The sequence below is a fragment of the Mobula hypostoma genome, chromosome X2 (genome assembly GCF_963921235.1).
Source record: "Mobula hypostoma chromosome X2, sMobHyp1.1, whole genome shotgun sequence".
In the NCBI taxonomy this organism is placed as follows: Eukaryota; Metazoa; Chordata; class Chondrichthyes; order Myliobatiformes; family Myliobatidae; genus Mobula; species Mobula hypostoma.
In genome coordinates, this window is record NC_086129.1 from 3,730,536 (window position 1) to 3,749,359 (window position 18,824).

The 18,824-nt window shown below is 49.6% G+C and overlaps 1 protein-coding gene across 5 annotated transcripts in view; it reads right to left on the minus strand.

Moving 5' to 3' along the window:
* Positions 1 to 18,824, minus strand: part of LOC134340962 (dixin-like) — a 263,330-nt gene that overhangs the window by 180,406 nt on the left and 64,100 nt on the right. The window contains exon 1 of one of the 5 annotated variants that reach the window (XM_063038596.1): positions 17,521 to 17,725. The exons of 3 other annotated variants lie outside the window; for them this stretch is intronic. Coding sequence is in view for 1 of the 2 variants with exons in the window: in XM_063038592.1 (XP_062894662.1) it covers positions 17,005 to 17,064 (60 nt within the window). In the remaining variant the exon portion in view is untranslated. Of the gene's footprint in view, positions 1 to 17,004; positions 17,277 to 17,520; positions 17,726 to 18,824 lie in introns of those variants that run through there. One more of the 5 variants, XM_063038592.1, reaches the window with a different exon arrangement.

Consider the following 18,824-nt stretch of genomic DNA (forward strand, 5'->3'; position numbering starts at 1 on the left):
GACCGTGAAGGATCCCACCCACCCTGCTCACGGACTGTCTGTCCCACTCCCCTCGGGGAGGAGGCTACGTAGCACCCACACCAGGACCGTGAAGGGTCCCACCCGCCCTGCTCACGGACTGTCTGTCCCACTCCCCTCGGGGAGGAGGCTACGTAGCACCCACACCAGGACCGTGAAGGGTCCCACCCGCCCTGCTCACGGACTGTCTGTCCCACTCCCCTCGGGGAGGAGGCTACGTAGCACCCACACCAGGACCGTGAAGGATCCCACCCACCCTGCTCACGGACTGTCTGTCCCACTCCCCTCGGGGAGGAGGCTACGTAGCACCCACACCAGGACCGTGAAGGGTCCCACCCGCCCTGCTCACCGACTGTCTGTCCCACTCCCCTCGGGGAGGAGGCTACGTAGCACCCACACCAGGACCGTGAAGGATCCCACCCACCCTGCTCACGGACTGTCTGTCCCACTCCCCTCGGGGAGGAGGCTACGTAGCACCCACACCAGGACCGTGAAGGATCCCACCCACCCTGCTCACGGACTGTCTGTCCCACTCCCATCGGGGAGGAGGCTACGTAGCGTCCACACCAGGACCCACCAGACTCAAAAACAGTGACTTTCCCCAAGCAGTGAGTCTGATCAACACCTCCACCCACTAACCCACCCCTCCACACCCCCAAACCACCACTACTTTATCATTGCAACATACATCAAAGTTGCTGGTGAACGCAGCAGGCCAGGCAGCATCTCTAGGAAGAGGCGCAGTCGACGTTTCAGGCCGAGACCCTTCGTCAGGACTAACTGAAGGAAGAGTGAGTAAGGGATTTGAAAGTGGGAGGGCGAGGGGGAGATCCGAAATGAAAGGAGAAGACAGGAGGGGGAGGGATAGAGCCAAGAGCTGGACAGGTGATAGGCAAAAGGGATACGAGAGGATCATGGGGCAGGAGGTCCGGGAAGAAAGACAAGGAGGGGGAGTGACCCAGAGGATGGGCAAGAGGTATATTCAGAGGGACAGAGGGAGAAAAAGGAGAGTGAGAGAAAGAATGTGTGCATAAAAATGAGTAACAGATGGGGTACGAGGGGGAGGTGGGGCCTTAGCGGAAGTTAGAGAAGTCGATGTTAATGCCATCAGGTTGGAGGCTACTACTTTATCATTTCCTGTCAGAGTCACCTACTGTACAGACACTCCTGTGCCCAGCGTCACTTTATGGACAGACAATCAATCTGTGTATATAAACTATCTTCTGTATTTACTAGCTCTTCTTTCAGTTAGTCCTGACGAAGGGTCTCGGCCTGAAACGTCGACTGTACCTCTTCCTAGAGATGCTGCGTTCATCAGCAACTTTTATGTGTGTTGGTTGTTATGTATTTATAGTTATTTTGGTTTTTTTAAAATTACTATTGTGTTCTTCAACCTTTTGTGTTTTTGTTTGTTCTGCATCTGACCCGGAGTAACAATTATTTTGATCTCCTTCACACTCGCCTACTGGAAATGGACATTAAGCAGTCTTGAATCTCGAATACGATTTGGTATTGCCTGTAATAACGTCCTGCTGGGGTGGAAAAAAAAAACTTACTTATCCCAGATCATAAGCATGGCTCCGTGACAGAAATCAGAAACAACTGTTTCTATTTGAGTACTGTGGGCGAAGTTTAGCCGTAGGCAGAACCGGGCCATTACAACATTGTGATAATCATCATTTGAAAGTTGCAGCTGCCTCCTAGAGGGAAAATGGATGACAGGAGAAGAGGACCAGAGGCCGGACGAAATGGTCGTAATGAGAACACTGCGGGGTGCCACAGTAGCATAGTGGTTAGCTCAATGGGCACTGGAACTCAGAGCCCAGTCCGGTGCCGTCTGCAGGGAGTTTGCAGGCACTCCCCACGAACGCGGGGGTTTCCCCCCGGGTGCTCCAGTTTCCTCCCAGATTCCAAAGGAACACTGGTCAGTGGGTCAGCGATGAGGCTGGGGTTAGATCGGTGCGTTTCCCGCACCAGAAGGGTCTGGTGCGAGTCCTGTATGGTCGGTGAGATTGAGTGATGGTTGAGGGCGAATAACTGTTCCTGGGCCTGAGACTTGGACCCCCACAGCTGCCTGTGGCAAAGAAATCCCTCCTCATCTCCGTTCTAAAAGGACGCCCCTCTATTCTGAGGCTGTGCCCTCTGGTCTTAGAATCCCCCCATTGTAGGAAACATCCTCTCCGCATCCACTCTCTCGAGGCCTTTCCCCATTTGAAAGGTTTCAATGAGGTCTCCCCTTCACTGGGCACGTGGCCAAGTGGTTAGGCGTTCGTCTAGTGATCTCAAGGTCGCTAGTTCGAGCCTCAGCTATGGCAGCGTGCTTGTGTCCTTGAGCAAGGCACTTAATCACACATTGCTCTAGCCTATGCGAGGAGTGGCACCCCACACAGATTTCCAACTTGCGCCTTGTAAGGTATGAAAAAGCCCAATGCAGACCTCTCATGGTCTGAGTCAATGTTCCTCCCCCCTTCATTCTTCTGAACTCCAGGGCGTACAAGCCCAGAGATGCCAAACACTCCTCAGACTTGAACACTTTTACTCTCGGTGTCATTGCCAGGAACCTCCTCTGGACCCTTTCCAACATCTCTCTTAGGAATGCTGCCCAAAACTGAGGCTTACCAGGCCTCAGCGTCACGTCCTTGTTTTTACATTCTCGTCCACTTGAAACGAATCCTAACTTTGCACCTGTCCTCCTTACCGCCGACTTCACCTGCAAGCTAACCTTCAGAACATGAGTCGTTGAATCGTTGAAACCTTGAAAGTGAGACCGTGGAACCTCTTCGGTGTTGGGGTGAGTGGAAGTATTCATGCTAGTTCAGGAACCTGATGGTTGAAGGGTAATAACCATTCCTGAACCTGGTGGTGTGGGACCTGAGGCTCCTGTACCTCCTTCCTGATGGTTGAGGGGTAATAACTTTTCCTGAACCTGGTGGTGTGGGTCCTGAGGCTCCTGTACCTCCTTCCTGATGGTTGAGGGGTAATAACTGTTCCTGAACCTGGTGGTGTGGGTCCTGAGGCTCCTGTACCTCCTTCCTGATGGTTGAGGGGTAATAACTGTCCCTGAACCTGGTGGTGTGGGTCCTGAGGTTTCTGTACCTCCTTCCTGATGGTTGAGGGGTAATAACTGTTCCTGAACCTGGTGGTGTGTGTCCTGAGGCTCCTGTACCTCCTTCCTGATGGTTGAGGGGTAATAACTGTCCCTGAACCTGGTGGTGTGGCTCCTGAGGTTTCTGTACCTCCTTCCTGATCGTTGAGGGGTAATAACTGTTCCTGAACCTGGTGGTGTGTGTCCTGAGGCTCCTGTACCTCCTTCCTGATGGTTGAGGGGTAATAACTGTTCCTGAACCTGGTGGTGCGAGTCCTGAGGCTCCCGTACCTCCTTCCTGATGGTTGAGGGGTAATAACTGTTCCTGAACCTGGTGGTGTGGGTCCTGAGGCTCCTGTACCTCCTTCCTGATGGTTGAGGGGTAATAACTGTTCCTGAACCTGGTGGTGCGAGTCCTGAGGCTCCCGTACCTCCTTCCTGATGGTTGAGGGGTAATAACTGTTCCTGAACCTGGTGGTGCGAGTCCTGAGGCTCCCGTACCTCCTTCCTGATGGTTGAGGGGTAATAACTGTTCCTGAACCTGGTGGTGTGTGTCCTGAGGCTCCTGTATCTCCTTCCTGATGGCTGAGGGTTAATAACTGTTCCTGAACCTGGTGGTGCGAGTCCTGAGGCTCCCGTACCTCCTTCCTGATGGTTGAGGGGTAATAACTGTTCCTGAACCTGGTGGTGTGGGTCCTGAGGCTCCTGTACCTCCTTCCTGATGGTTGAGGGGTAACAACTGTCCCTGAACCTGGTGGTGTGGGTCCTGAGGCTCCTGTACCTCCTTCCTGATGGTTGAGGGGTAATAACTGTTCCTGAACCTGGTGGTGTGGGTCCTGAGGCTCCTGTACCTCCTTCCTGATGGTTGAGGGGTAATAACTGTCCCTGAACCTGGTGGTGTGGGTCCTGAGGCTCCTGTACCTCCTTCCTGATGGTTGAGGGGTAATAACTGTCCCTGAACCTGGTGGTGTGGGTCCTGAGGCTCCTGTACCTCCTTCCTGATGGTTGAGGGGTAATAACTGTTCCTGAACCTAGTGGGGTGGGACCTGAGGCTCCTGTACCTTCTTCGTGATGGTTGAGGGGTAATAACTGTTCCTGAATCTGGTGGTGTGGGTCCTGAGGCTCCTGTACCTCCTTCCTGATGGTTGAGGGGTAATAACTGTTCCTGAACCTGGTGGTGTGGGTCCTGAGGCTCCTGTACCTCCTTCCTGATGGTTGAGGGGTAATAACTGTTCCTGAACCTAGTGGGGTGGGACCTGAGGCTCCTGTACCTTCTTCGTGATGGTTGAGGGGGTAATAACTGTCCCTGAACCTGGTGGGGTGGGTCCTGAGGCTCCTGTACCTCCTTCCTGATGGTTGAGGGGTAATAACTGTTCCTGAACCTGGTGGTGTGGGTCCTGAGGCTCCTGTACCTCCTTCCTGATGGTTGAGGGGTAATAACTGTCCCTGAACCTGGTGGTGTGGGTCCTGAGGCTCCTGTACCTCCTTCCTGATGGTTGAGGGGTAATAACTGTCCCTGAACCTGGTGGTGTGGGTCCTGAGGCTCCTGTACCTCCTTCCTGATGGTTGAGGGGTAATAACTGTTCCTGAACCTAGTGGGGTGGGACCTGAGGCTCCTGTACCTTCTTCGTGATGGTTGAGGGGTAATAACTGTTCCTGAATCTGGTGGTGTGGGTCCTGAGGCTCCTGTACCTCCTTCCTGATGGTTGAGGGGTAATAACTGTTCCTGAACCTGGTGGTGTGGGTCCTGAGGCTCCTGTACCTCCTTCCTGATGGTTGAGGGGTAATAACTGTTCCTGAACCTAGTGGGGTGGGACCTGAGGCTCCTGTACCTTCTTCGTGATGGTTGAGGGGGTAATAACTGTTCCTGAACCTGGTGGTGTGGGTCCTGAGGCTCCTGTACCTCCTTCCTGATAGTTGAGGGGTAATAACTGTTCCTGAACCTGGTGGTGTGGGTCCTGAGGCTCCTGTACCTCCTTCCTGATGGTTGAGGGGTAATAACTGTTCCTGAACCTAGTGGGGTGGGACCTGAGGCTCCTGTACCTTCTTCGTGATGGTTGAGGGGGTAATAACTGTTCCTGAACCTGGTGGTGTGGGTCCTGAGGCTCCTGTACCTCCTTCCTGATGGTTGAGGGGTAATAACTGTTCCTGAACCTAGTGGGGTGGGACCTGAGGCTCCTGTACCTTCTTCGTGATGGTTGAGGGGTAATAACTGTTCCTGAACCTGGTGGTGTGGGTCCTGAGGCTCCTGTATCCCTTTGACAGTGAGTCCCCAGGCTATGGGAACAGTTCAGCAATGGGGTGAGTGAAGTTACCCTTCTTTGGATTTGAGTGATTAAGATGCCGATGACAAAAGGACTAATCTTCTTGTAACTTCACGGATCATCTTCCTTCTCCCTCGCTCCCACTCCCAATCTCTCTCCCTTGCTCCTGCTCGCCATCTCCCTCTCCCCCATCGCCCCCTTTCCCCCCTCCATCCCCATCTCTCTGCCTCGCTCCCCTTCCCGTCTCTCTCTCTTCCCCCCTTGCTCCCCCTCCCCATCTCTCTCTCTCTCTCCCTTGTCCCCATTGTTCTCCATCTCCCCCTCCCCAATTGCTCTTCCTCTCCCCTCCCCATTGCCCTCCTTCTCTGCCCCTCCCCATCGCCCCCCCTTCCCCCTCACTCCCTCCATCCCTCCCTCACTCCCACTCCCAATCTCTCTCTCTCCCCTCTCATTGCTCTCCCTCTCTCCCCAATGCTCTCCTTTCCCCTCCATCGCCCCCTCTCCATCCCCATCCCTCTCCTGCTCCCCCTCCCCATCTCTCAATCCCCCTCGTCCCCATTGTTCTCCCTCTCCCCCTCCCCAATCATAGTCATACTTTACTCAATCGCTCTTCCTCTCTTCTCCCCATTGCCCTCCCTCTCTCCCCCACCCCATCTCCTTCTCTCTCCACCTCCCCTCAGTTTTTCTCCCTCCCCCTCCTTTCAGTCTCTCTCTCTATCTCTCTCCCCTCCCTCATCTCTTCCTTGCCCTCTCTTCCCCCCTCTCCCTCTCTCCAAATAACACTTCTCTCACCGCCGTCTGAAAATAAAGGCCTGGTGGGGTCACGACGGGACAACCTTTCACAACAGCTTGTTCCAAAACAACGAGTTTCTCTTTCTGAAGAAGTGAACGTTTAGCAGGATGGCAGTTTAAAGTATTTAAACTCTGTGAGTCACACACACACACACACATATGGGAATTTAAAAGGCAGCATTGGTATGTGATCGCTGATGGTACTTATTCATGTAATCATTCACAAAATTCAGCACAGACCCAAAGTGACATGTGGTTTTAATTTACAAAGCCCAGCAGTTTAAATCTTATTGGTCAGACAGCAAAACTGAAAAATTCCTCTCATGTGGAAACAGCACATCCCTGCCCAGAGGAGGCTGCAGGCTAAAGACGTTTTAGTCTCTTCGTTCATCTGCCTGCAATGGTCTGTCTGCCCCGATCACATACTGACCACCCTCCGTGTGAAGGGCCAGTGATGTCCTCTCGTCATCCTCCCTGGGAGGCAGGTACTGGCTGCCCACTCGATCTACCAGGTCACCTCTCACCCTCATTCACTCCAAAGAGAAAAGCCCCAGCTCACCCAGCCTATCCTCCCTAATCCGGGCCGCAATCCGGAAAATCTCTCCCCAGTTTCTTCGCCGGCCTCTTTCGTGGCGCCTTGTCAGATGCCTTTTGGGAACCTAAATGCACCGGATCAACTCTCCCTGTCACGTCTTTCGAAGGCTTTGAGCACATTTGTCGAACGTGATTTACCGCTCGTAAAAGTATTTTGATCCTTCCCAAGTGGTTCAATGATTATTTCCTCATCAGTTACTGATTCCACTATCTTGTCAACAACAGGCTGACAGAAAGTTTCCTGTCCTCTGCCTTCCTCCCTCTTTGAACAATTCTTGGAATTCCCTCCAAAATTTCAACTAATTCATTCACTATTTCAAAGATTAACGTCTGTCCCGAGCCTTGTGGCCCATCAGGCCGATGCTTCTGCCGGTTTCCGTGGCATGAAGCGACTGAGAGTACAAGACTTCCCCCTTCCCCCACCCCCCGGATAGGACGCCAGTCTATCACGAGGTTAACTCCCTGCATTTTTTGCCGGTACCCATTCTCAGCTGGGTAGACTGGAGCACTGTGTGGTTAAGCGCCTTTGCTCAAGGACACAACACGCTGCCCCGGCCGAGGCTCGAACCCACGACCTACAGATCGCTAGTTCAACGTCCTAACCACTTGGCCACGCGCCACACATCTCAAAGTTAATTTATTATCAAAGTATGTACGTGTTCCCATACGTTTTTTTTTGGCAGGCATTCACAGTGGAACAAGGAGATACAGCGGAATCCATGAAAAACTGCACACAAAGACTGAGAAACAACCAAAGGCAAACCATGCAAATACAAAAACTCTAATAATAATAATACATAATAAAAGACCAACAAATTCAAGATGATAAATACAGGAAATGCCAAAACAAACCAGAAACATTCCGACACATTGCAAGATCCTGTAGCAGTTTAACTCAATCTGATTACTGACAGAGGCACCATCAAGTGGCAAACATCATTCACCAAAACCTTGCTTTAAAATGCAGACTTATGAAATAAACCATATCTTACTCTAAATACAAACCTGATTCAATTTTAAAGTCAGAATACCACAAATTGTATTATGACCGATCAGTGATTACAGATAGGAGAATCCATGATAACCGTCAGGGTACAATAACACAGGATAAATAAGCAAGAACAACTTACTTAATAGATATTGCCATTCCAAACGCACATGACTTACAGAAATCAATCAGTGAAAAACAACAGAAATGTGCTGAATTAAAAGAGGAAATTGAAAGACTATGGAACATGAACAGGGTATACATTGTCCCAATAGTAATATCTGCAACTGATATCATCCTAAAGTCACTGAACAATAGAATTAAACAATTGGGGCTACACAGCAATGTAAGACCCTGAGATATAAGAGCAGAATTAGGCCATTCTGCCCTTGGAGTCAGATCATGGCTGATCCAATTTTCCTCTCAGCCCTAATCTCCTGCTTTCTCCTGGTATCCCTTCATGCCTTCAACATCTACATAAATCTTCAGAAAGCCACAACACTAAACACGACCAGAATAGTCAGAAAGTTCCCAGCAATTGAGAAATGGGTGTGCTTGTCTATGCCCATACGTCCGGTTTTACCAGCTTGAGCTGAGAAGAAATAAATAATGATAGTAATAATAAATACATAATAAATAAATAATACTGAGAACATGAGTTGTAGATCCTTGAGGGTGAGTCCATAGGTTGAAGAATACGTCCAGTGCTGAGCCTGCAAAGTACCCAGGACATCTTCAGGGAGCGGTGTCTCAGAAAGGCAGCGTCCATTATTAAGGATCTCCAGCACCCAGGGCATGGCCTTTTCTCACTGTTACCATCAGGTAGGAGGTACAGGAGCCTGAGGGCACACACTCAGCGATTCAGGAACAGCTTCTTCCCCTCTGCCATCCGATTCCTAAATGGACACTGTACCCATGAACACTACCTCACTTTTTAAAAAAATATATATTATTCTGGGTTTTTTTTGCATGATTTTTAATCTATTCAATATAAGTATACTGTAATTGATTTACTTGTTTATTTATTGTTATTATTTTTACTTTTTTCTCTCTGCTAGATTATGCATTGCATTGAACTGCTAAGTTAACAAATTCCACGTCACATGCCGGTGATAATAAACCTGATTCTGATTGTGAGATGTGCCAAGTTATCCACGTTCGTTCAGGAGTTCAGGTGGTTGAGGGCCAATAACTGTTCTTCCTCCCTGGACACATCCCTCTAAAAACCTGCCAGTGCCTGTCGTCAAGTCCAGGAGATATGTTTGCCCTGAACCCCCTGAATTTCTCTCAAACTGCATCACAGTGGAATGAGCTGCTGCTCCGAGCAGTCAAGGTGAAGAGTGTCTGAGGAGAGACGCAGCCAGGAGGTTTCGGCACTTCGATTTAGATGAGGAATGACAGCGCAGACTAAATGGGCCGAACGGCCTAATTCTGCTCCCCTACTTTACGGCCAACGGCAACCGGAAACTGAGCTGTTATAATTGTGATTAGATTAGATTATGAGGACACTCAGTCCTCGTTTATTGTCATTTAGAAATGCATGCAGTAATGAGAGTAATTCCTCGGCAGATAAAGCCAAATTGTTGAAGGTGACTCATTTTAGTGCTGTAGCTGGGAGGGGCAACTTCAAGTCAGAAGGTTTGGGAATTGGGCAGGTTTGAGTGCAAAATCTGAGTCAGCTCAGTGAATGGGTGAAGAAGTGAGACACACACAATAGACAATAGACATGTTGGGTGAGAAACATTGTCCGGAATTGCCAGGATTTTCCGGAGGGTCCTTTGTTCCACCAGAGCCTCCAGTGTGTCCGGTTTGACTCCTATAACAGAGCCAGCCTTTCCAATCAGTTTACTGAGCCTGTTGGCATCACCCCGTGTTGATGCCATTGCCCCAGCACACCACCGCATGGAAGATTGTACCGGTGACAACAGACTGGTAGAACATGTGAAGGAGAGCGTTCCACAGATCCACAACCCTCTGTGTGAAAAAGTTTTTCCTCAACTCCGTTCTAAATTGTCTACCCCTTATTCATAAACTGTGGCCTCTGGTTCTGGACTCCCCCAACATCAGGAACATGTTTCCTGCCTCTAGTGTGCCCAATTCCTTAATAATCTTATATGTTTCAATCAGATCCCCTCTCATCCTTCTAAATTCCAGTGTATACAACCCCAGTCGCTCCAATCTTTCAACACATGACATTCCCGCCATCCCGGGATTAACTTTGTGAACCTACGCTGCACTCCCTCAATAGCTAACGCCACGGTCAGCCCAGGAAGGCCCCAGTTTGTGACATTTGCTCGTACCTCTGGAGTGGAATATGTCCTGGTGCAACGGCCTTCTCCCAATTCAGAAACTCTCCCGCAGAGATAGGCACGTGGATGCCAAGGGAAACGGAGGGCTACATAGGAGGGAAGGGTTAGTCTGATCTTGGAGTGGAATATAAGACTGACACAATATCATGGAGCTGAGAGACTGCACTGCGCGGAAACGGTCTGCATTCTACGAATCAGAGGTGCCGTAATCAACACCGTTAAGTTCGGCTGCCATTTTCGCGACTTAACCATGGTTGCTGCCGGAAAGTGCCTGCGCTCTCAAAGCGCATCCGGCTGTTAAGGTCGCAAACACCAGGAAATCTGCAGATGCTGGAATTTCAAGCAACACACAATAGACAATAGACAATAGGTGCAGGAGTAGGCCATTCAGCCCTTCGAGCCAGCACCACCATTCACTGTGATCATGGCCGATCATCCACAATCAGTACCCCGTTCCTGCCTTTCCCCCCATATCCCTTCACACCGCTCTCTTTAAGAGCTCTATCTAACTCCTTCTTGAAAGAATCCAGAGAATTGGCCTCCACTGCCTTCTGAGGCAGAGCATTCCACAGATCCACAACCCTCTGTGTGAAGAAGTTTTCCCTCAACTCCGTTCTAAATGGTCTACCCCTTATTCTTAAACTGTGGCCTCTGGTTCTGGACTCCCCCAACAACGGGAACATGTTTCCTGCCTCTAGCGTGTCCAATCCCTTAATATGTTTCAATCAGATCCCCTCTCATCCTTCTAAATTCCAGTGTATACAACCCCAGTGGCTCCAATCTTTCAACATATGACAGACCCGCCATCCCAGGAATTAACCTCGTGAACCTAGGCTGCACTCCCTCAATAGCAAGAATGTCCTTCCTCGATTTTGGAGACCAAAACTGCACACAGTACTCCAGGTGTGGTCTCACCAGGGCCCTGTACAGCTGCAGAAGGACCTCTTTGCTCTTATACTCAACTCCCCTTGTTATGAAGGCCAGCATGCCATTAGCTTTCTTCACTGCCTGCTGTACCTGCATGCTTACTTTCAGTGACTGATGAACAAGGACACCCAGATCTCGTTGTACTTCCCCTTTTCCTAATTTGACACCATTCAGATAGTAATCTGCCTTCCTGTTCTTGCCACCAAAGTGGATAACCTCACATTTATCCACATTAAACTGCATCTGCCACGCATCTGCCCACTCACCCAACCTGTCCAAGTCATCCTGCATTATCTCAACATCCTCCGCACACTTCACACTGCCACCCAGCTTTGTGTCATCTGCAAATTTGCTAATGTGAGTTTTAAATCATTAATGTATATTGTAAATAACTGCGGTCCCAGCACTGAGCCTTGCGGTACCCCACTAGTCGCCGCCTGCCATTCTGAAAGGGACCTGTTAACCCCTACTCGTTGTTTCCTGTCTGCCAACCAATTTTCTATCCATGTCAGTACCCTACCCCCTATACCATGTGCTCTAATTTTGCCCACTAACCTATGTGGGACTTTATCAAAGGCTTTCTGAAAGTCCAGGTACACTACATCCACTGGCTGTCCCTCGTCCATTTTCATAGTTACATCCTCAAAAAGTTCCAGAAGATTAGTCAAACATGATTTCCCCTTCGTAAATCCATGCTGACTCGGACTGATCCTGTTACTGCCATGCAAATGTGTCGTAATTTCATCCTTTATAATTGACTCCAGCATCTTCCCCACCACTGATGTCAGGCTAACTGGTCTATAATTCCCTGTTTCTCTCTCCCTCCTTTCTTAAAAAGCGGGATAACATTAGCTACCCTCCATCCACAGGAACTGATCCTGAATCTGTAGAACATTGGAAAATAATTACCAATGCGTCGACGATTTCTAGAGCCACCTCCTGCCTGCTGTACCTGCATGCTTACTTTCAGTGACTGATGAAGCATTTCATAAACCATAAAACCAGTACCTCATCTGCACTTTCAGCTGGACATCAAAAACCCAGAGTACTATTTTGTGGAGCAGCAAGAGCTTGCTAAACACACGTGCCTCTCCATCTAATTATTTTGCCTATCTGTGCCAAAAACATTTCTGAAGGGCTACTGCGTCTCAGTTGGCTGCGAAATTTAATGCTTGTGGACGGGATGTTTCGTATAGTGGGGGAGTCTAGGACCAGAGGGCACAGCCTCAGATTAGAGTGACATCTATTTAAAACAGAGATGAAGAGGAATTTCTTTAGCCAGAGGATGATGAAACTGTAAAATTAATTGCCACGGACGGCTGTGACAGCCAAGTCACTGGGTATATTTAAAGCGGAGGTTAATAGGTTCTTGATAGTCGGATGCTTTATTGATCCCAAAAGAAATCACAGTGTCACAGTAGCATTGTAAGTGCACAGATATTCAAATATTAGAAGAGAAGTAAGAAAGAATAAAAAATAAGTTACCTCAAACAGTCTAGCGGGGGGGGGGGGGGGTCATCACTCCCCCGGCTATAGTTTGACTCATTATAGAGCCTAATGGCCGAGGGTAAGAATGACCTCATTTATCGCTCTTTGGAGCAGCACAGTTGTCTCCGTTTGTTACTAAAAGTGCTCCTCTCTTCAGCCAAGGTGGCACGCAGAGGGTGAGAAACATTAACAACAGGAATTCTGCAGATGCTGGAAATTCAAGCAACATACATCAAAGTTGCTGGTGAACGCAGCAGGCCAAGCAGAATCTATAGGAAGAGGCGCAGTCGACGTTTCAGGCCGAGACCCTTCGTCTCCTTAGTCCTGACGAAGGGTCTCGGCCTGAAACGTCGACTGCGCCTCTTCCTATAGATGCTGCTTGGCCTGCTGCGTTCACCAGCAACTTTGATGTATGTTGGGTGAGAAACATTGTCCGGAATTGCCAGGATTTTCCGGAGGGTCCTTTGTTCCACCAGAGCCTCCAGTGTGTCCGGTTTGACTCCTATAACAGAGCCAGCCTTTCCAATCAGTTTACTGAGCCTGTTGGCATCACCCCGTGTTGATGCCATTGCCCCAGCACACCACCGCATGGAAGATTGTACCGGTGACAACAGTCTGGTAGAACATGTGAAGGAGAGGCCTGCACACTCCACAAGGGACCTCAGTCTCCTCAGGAAGTCGAGGTGACTCTGTCCCTTCTTGTACACAGCCTCTGTGTTGGTGCTCCACTCGAGTCTGTCTTCTGGGTGCACCCCCAGGTCCGTGACACAGGGAGCAGTGCAGGCTTAGTCAGGGCATCGAAGTTTACAGGGAGAGGGCAGGAGAATGGGATTGAGAGGGATAATAAACGAGTCATGATGGAATGGTGGAGCAGACTCGATGGGCAGAATGGCCTAATTCTGCTCCTCTGTCTTGTGGTCTTTTTTTAACAACAGCGGCTGGAGTACTTCATGGAGTGTAAACCACCTTAGAACACACTTAAACAGCAAAAGATGCCAAAGCAAGTTGTCTCCTTGCCTCTCGAAACTTATTTTACAAATCATTTTGGCTGCCTGTTAACATAAGTTCTGTGACACATGCTTTCCCGGAGCTTTTGAATGTTAAAAACATATCTAATCAAGTGACCCCATAGTTTCGGCCTTCATCAACCAAAATGTCAACTAGATACTCTGGTCTGTAGATGGTGTGTGTGTGTTGCTCTGGATTTCCACCGTCTGCAGAGTCTGCAGAAGATGAGGCCACACTCAGGTTGGAGGAACAACACCTTATATTCCGTCTGGGTAGCCTCCAACCTGATGGCATGAACATTAACTTCTCTAACTTCCGCTAATGCCCCACCTCCCCCTCGTACCCCATCCGTTATTTATTTATATACACACATTCTTTCTCTCTCTCTCTCCTTTTTCTCCCTCTGTCCCTCTCACTATACCCCTTGCCCATCCTCTGGGTTTTCCCCCCCTCCCCTTTTCCTTCTCCCTGGGCCTCCTGTCCCATGATCCTCTCATATCCCTTTTGCCGATCACCTGTCCAGCTCTTGGCTCCATCCCTCCCCCTCCTGTCTTCTCCTATCATTTCAGATCTCCCCCTCCCCCTCCCACTTTCAAATCTCTTACTAGCTCTTCCTTCAGTTAGTCCTGACGAAGGGTCTCGGCCCGAAACGTCGACTGTACCTCTTCCCAGAGATGCTGCCTGGCCTACTGCGTTCACCAGCAACTTTGATGTGTGTTGCGTGAAATTCCAGCACCTGCAGAATTCCTCGTGTCTGCAGAATCTCCTGTGTTGGTAATTAACTGAGCATCTACTAACTGCTGCTTCGTTTCATGTAGAACATCGAAGAGTTCAGCACAGGAACAGGTCCACAATGTTGTACTGAACCAGCTAAAAAGTAAATCAAACACCCTCCCCCCCCCCACCGAAAGCTAATCCCTCCTACCTACACAATGTCCACATCCTTCCATCTTCCTCATACCCATGTTCCTGTCTAAAAGTCTCTTAAAAGCCTCAAATGCATTTGCCTCCATCACCACTCCAGGCAGCACATTCCAGGCATCCATGACTCTCTGAGTAAAAAACTTACCCCTCCCGTCCCTCTTTGAACCTGCCCTCCCCCTCACCGTCAATGCCCGCCCTCTGGTGTTAGATATTTCAATTATAGGAAACAGATACTCCCTGTCCACTGTATCTATGCCTCTCATAATCTTGTAAACCTCTGTCCGACCTCTCCCCAGCCTCCACCACTCTCGGGAAAACAAACCAAGTTTCTCCAGCCTCTGGTGCTAGCAGAGGCCCACCAAACCAGGCAGCGACCTGGTGATCCTCTTCTGCACCCTCCCCAAAACCTCGACATCCTTCCAACAACAGTGAGGCGCCCGGAAGGGCCTTTGACCTGATGCATTCCCTTTCCACAGATGCTGTCTGGTCGACTGAGTGCTTTTCCAGCACCTTCTGTTGGTCCCTCGTATCAGTTCCAGAAATTTTATCTCTTTTTCTTTAAATTCAGATACTTACTACCATCAGAGTTAAAAATACACTTGGACTAAGATGTTAACTGTCCTGTGCTATCACCAGTGGGAGTTGATCTGCCACCTGTCTTCAGGAGTTTCGGCCCGCTTATGATCAAGACTCCCTCGAGGTGGTGGGCCCGCAGTGCTAAAACACCACCTCCCACCGGTGAGCTTAAAAACTTGGCATCTGCCTCTGTCAGTCACTTCCATCCAACATATAGTCTACCCTTCAGGTGTCTATGCAACTACTGAAGGGTTTGCAAGATATGTATACACTGTCTGACTATCTGCCCCTCTGGACATACTTGGTCCACACCCATGCTGATCCTTTCTCTGAAATCATATTGCCCATCACTTCCAACTTTCTCTTTGATGTTCCCCTGAGAGTGTTCTCCAACATCATACTGATATCCTCATCAAATACACGCCAAGCCTTCTCATCTGCCATTGCTGGCCACTTGGCCTTCCTCTTCTTCTCTACCTCCTCACCACCGCCATCATGCGAAGAATCTACCTGGGGACTGTGGTCTGAAACCTGACCTGGGTTATCTCTCGTCTGCTCTCCAGAGCGAATCGCCGTGGCTTGTGAATCAGTGGTTGAAGAGACCACATCATCTGTGCTTGGTGAAGAAATCACATCTTCATCCACTGGGATGGAATAGCACCTCAGCTTTGCTTGGTGGACTAGTAAACCTTTGATGCTGGAAAACGCTCTCCCACACCAACACACTGGACACTCAGCCTCTTATCCTAGCTCTTGGTCGTAGTCGTTCCCTGTAATTAACTGTATCCGTCCGATTGGGTCCATCATTCTCCCTCCCTCTCGGAGGACCCCGAGGGTATGTTACTCCATGTAAACTAGAAGCTTCAAGAGGTGGGTACTCTTCTGAGCTGGTGCCCGGACTGCCCCGGTGTCAAATACTAAACAAGGACAAAGAAATCTTAAGTCTGAAGTTACAAGATCTAATGCTATTGCCCTGATCCTAACTGCCCATCAGCAGATCAACAATTCTGTTGAAGAACGTCTATCAGTAACTCCCTGGATCCTACCCACCCTCTCCTGGTCTCACCATCTCCCCCCTCATCGACCCCCCCCCACCTCCCGGGTCTAACCACCCCTCCAGTCCCACCCTCCCTCTCAATAAAGTAACCGCTGCAGTTTTAACTGTTACCGACACTAACGATTATCGCGGCAAGCCTACTTTTCAGAATCAAGTTTCTTATTAAAAAGTCTTCAATAAATTGTAACTCATTTAAGATTTATAGACTGTATTTTTTAGAATTGTAACATCTTAGATTTACAATTTAAAGAATATTCAGCACAGCCACTATGTTTCACAGTTCCGCGCCTTTCCCTCCACTAGAAATACGGATTTAAAAAAAATATTTCTCCCGTTTGTCCACAGAGCGGTGGGAAGTCCTTAAAATTCTTAGAAATTACCACAATAAAATTCCCCTCTGCTGGTACTGTAGCAATAAGGGGGATGCATTAACAGCCAGCACTAAACATGTTACGTGTTTCTCTAGGAGCTGTAAATCATGGACTTCAAAATAATACAGAAATTTGAACTGGCCCAAAAACACAACGACAGACGGGTGTTCAAAGTACCCACGACAACTTTGCCTTCAAACTTGCAAACTTACAAGATTCTGCCGTCTAGTCTCCCGACCGCCCTCCCCCCATCGTCCAACAATCCCCAACATTTCTTTCAGGACGTGCAATTTTTTTTTAAATGACTGGAACTTCAGAAAGAAACTTGTAACACGGCAGTTAAAATTCAGCATTAATGAAACGCCAACTTTTACGCGCAGAACGGCGGACATTGATTCTGGCAGCAGCGCTGTTTTAAAGTGGGAATCTCTCTCTTTCGGCACGTTGGAGCCACATGTCAACAACATGAAGGGCTCTCGTCGGAACGGCAAGGACACCCTCCTCGCCTGCAATCAAAGCAGCGGTACACTGAGTCCACCACCGGAGCAAGCTTTTTACTGCTTGCTCGGGGGGTCCCGGGCACGACTTCTCCGCAACGCTTACCTCTGAAAATCCCTCCTGCAGAACGTCCTGCAAATTTCCCTTGGCTAAGCAGGCAAGCATTTCACCCAGTTCCGGTTACGAGCAGGAGAGGTGTCTGATTTAAAATGAAAACACACTCCGGCTCCAACGAGAGATCTTGCTTTCCAAAAATAAAACTAGTAGTCGAGTTGCGCGGCGGCGGGGGTGGGGGGGGGAGGCAGCTTCTCCTTGCGTTCAGTCCGTGAGCTTCATTTTCACGCAGGATGGGTCTCAGACTTAACAGAGTGGATCGTGACTGGGCGTGCTCGGCCGACAACCACTCACATGGAGGGGGATTAGGTGTGACAGAGTTGTCATGCCAACAGGATGAGAGGCAGGGGAGGGGGGTCCCACTGGCTTTTTTTTAAAAAAATAAAAGTGGGGGAGCCTCAAACACCACGGGGCAAGATCAACAGAGCGCACCCCGAGAAAGCGAACCCAATTCCGCCTGCCCGTTCCCGCATTTCAACCGCAGAGAACAAAAGGAAATTAACTCACACGGCAGACAAGCGCTCAGCGTCCGAAAAACAAAATAGACCCCAGTTCTCGGAACTCGGCGCACTTCAGCTCCGCGAATAGTTTATAAGTTCACTTTTTTTTTTGCCACTTATCTTCAACGCGGTAACAGTCTAAGGCGCACGGCGGACAAAGGCGTCGGTCACTCGGCGGATAGCAGCAGATGGTGGCTGTACTCGGGGCTCACTCTCGGACTCGCTCCCGCACAGTGACAGTGACCACCAGCACTCGACACAAGTACAGAGCAGGGTTATGAATTCACTTGGGAGACACCCAGCAGCTCACCGATTTAAACCCCCCCCCCCTTCCCCAGCCCCCCAGCCTAGTCACAGCTCAACTTACAATGAACAACTAACCTACCAACCGGACTGCGGGAGGAAACCGCAGCACCCGGAGGAAACCCGTGAGAGAACCTGCAAAACCCCTGACTGGAATTGAACTCCCAACTCCGGTAGGCTGCTCACACAAAATGCTGGCGGAATTAAGCAGGCCCGGGCAGCATCTATGGAAAAAGAGCGAACGGTCGGCGTTTCGGGCCGAAACCCTTCTTCAGGACTGAGGACGATTAAATACAGGTGCCTGAGAAAGCCAGAAGCCTAGGTCTTCCTCCTATAAGGGCACCAGCTTCGTGGAGGCCAGCCAGCAGTTATTGAAAAGTACTGCAGACGCTGGAGTTCTGAGATAAAATGCTCGGGAGGTCAGGCAGTGGCTGTGGAAGGTGAGAACGGTTACTTAGATAGATAGATAGATATACTTTATTAAACCCGAGGGAAATTTGGTTTCGTTACAGCCTCACCAACCAAGAATAGAGCGTAAATATAGCAATACAAAAAACCCCAACAATCAAACACCAAAATGCCTATCGGATCTGGGACCTTTCATCAGAACTGAGGGGAGGGGAGAGAAACCTCACCTCTGTCTCGAGGGTTAACAGCTCCACCTTCCACGGATGCCGCCTGGCCCGCCGAGGCCTCCCATGCGCTTCCCGCCTTCAGCTAACGGGACCGGTTGCACGTGGCGCCGAGATGGGGCTCGGACTGCAACGGGAGCGGCCGCAGGCTTTGGCAGGGTGATCAAAAACACTGCCGCCCTCCCCGAAATGGGCAAAAAAATTGCCCAGGGAAATCACGCGCACACGAAAAGAAAACAAAGACTGACAAAGGGCAAAAGGGAAGCAGAGACGGGTAACTCAGCCCCTCACATTCAGCACAAATTCCAACCCCCCTGCAAAAAGACTGACTTGCCATTTGCCTTGCCTGCGGCCTGTAGTTCATGCATAATTTTAG